Source organism: Penaeus monodon, chromosome 5 (genome assembly GCF_015228065.2).
Source record: "Penaeus monodon isolate SGIC_2016 chromosome 5, NSTDA_Pmon_1, whole genome shotgun sequence".
Taxonomy (NCBI): domain Eukaryota; kingdom Metazoa; phylum Arthropoda; class Malacostraca; order Decapoda; family Penaeidae; genus Penaeus; species Penaeus monodon.
This window is the reverse complement of record NC_051390.1, coordinates 30,409,816-30,410,971: the sequence shown is the minus strand read 5'-3', so window position 1 is coordinate 30,410,971 and position 1,156 is coordinate 30,409,816. Positions and strand designations below refer to the sequence as shown.

At 44.8% G+C, this 1,156-nt stretch overlaps 1 protein-coding gene across 1 annotated transcript in view; it reads left to right on the top strand.

Moving 5' to 3' along the window:
* LOC119573514 (glutamate receptor ionotropic, delta-1-like) overlaps positions 1-624 on the top strand; it is a 7,397-nt gene extending 6,773 nt beyond the window's left edge. Inside the window, exon 5 of the mRNA XM_037920729.1 lies at positions 555-624. Within this exon, the coding sequence (XP_037776657.1) occupies positions 555-624 (70 nt within the window). The remainder of the gene's footprint in view (positions 1-554) is intronic.
* The last annotated feature ends 532 nt before the right edge of the window (positions 625-1,156 follow it).

Sequence of the window (1,156 nt, the reverse complement as noted above, 5' to 3'; positions counted from 1 at the left end):
CCTCGTGTATCACACATCAGTCACACAACCATTTTACTGATTTTTAATTATGCTGGCGTCAACAAACATTTCATTTAACACACATATATATCCATAAAAATTCTAGTTCAATTGTACGTAGTATATGCACTGTAGTACGTGTGCATACGTGGTGTATGATAGTATTGTAGTATGTAATAGTATACGCACAGTATCGAATGTGTAGTATATATAGTATAATATAATATATTATATTGGTGAGATAGTTTAATGTATATATTATGTATATGCATATGTAGATATGGTGTATTATTGTTATATATGTGACATTGTATGGTGTGTGTGTGGTGTGTAATGTGTGGTGTGGCCGTGTGTGTGTATGTGTGTGTGTGAGAGAGTGAATGAGTGTGAGTGTGAGTACGAGTGTGTGTGTGTGTGTGTGTGTGTGACTGTGGCGTTTTGGTGTGTGTGGTGTGTAGTGTGTGTGTGATGTTGTGTTGTGGTGGGTGTGTGTGTGTGATAGTGTGAGTACGAGTGATGTATAACGGTGTTAGAACCCAATACATGGCTTGCAGTGTGTATTGGATACTGGTCAAGTTCGGCTGCTCTTTAGTTTCTGCGAGTTGTGTACTCACGCAGATATAAAACGACCAAGGGCATGGTCGTAGTTATAATCGGCGCGGCCGCGCGCGCGGAGTTCAGGGGGGGGCGTCATCTCCGCGGAGAGAGGCTGGAGCTACCTTAGTGCTGTAGTGTATGCTTAGCTACGAACATCTCGTCAAACAGGTCCAGGATATAAAATGTGAACCTCCCGCCCTCGCTGAGCGGTGGTTCTTATTTGGGACATTTGGATCCACGTGAAAACAGCACGGTGTCCACTGGTAACAGAATAGAGATAATACCACATCCTGTAACAGAAATAGAATTATCCAATCTTATATTGCTCGGCCACCTAGCTCTCGCTCCTCGCCCTCGAAGGCGCCTTCAAGGGTGACCTAACTTGGCTGTCGTCTCGTATCTCTGGTGCGTCGTCGCTAGGTGCAGTCTTGTCGTGGCACTGCTTCGTCCCCTGTCGTCCTCATCCTTCTTGGTCGCTGTAGTGTAATTCTGTCCGGTTATACGATTTCGCCTAGACGTCTCTACGAAAGTTCTGCGGTCACAAGTCCTCCTTGACTTC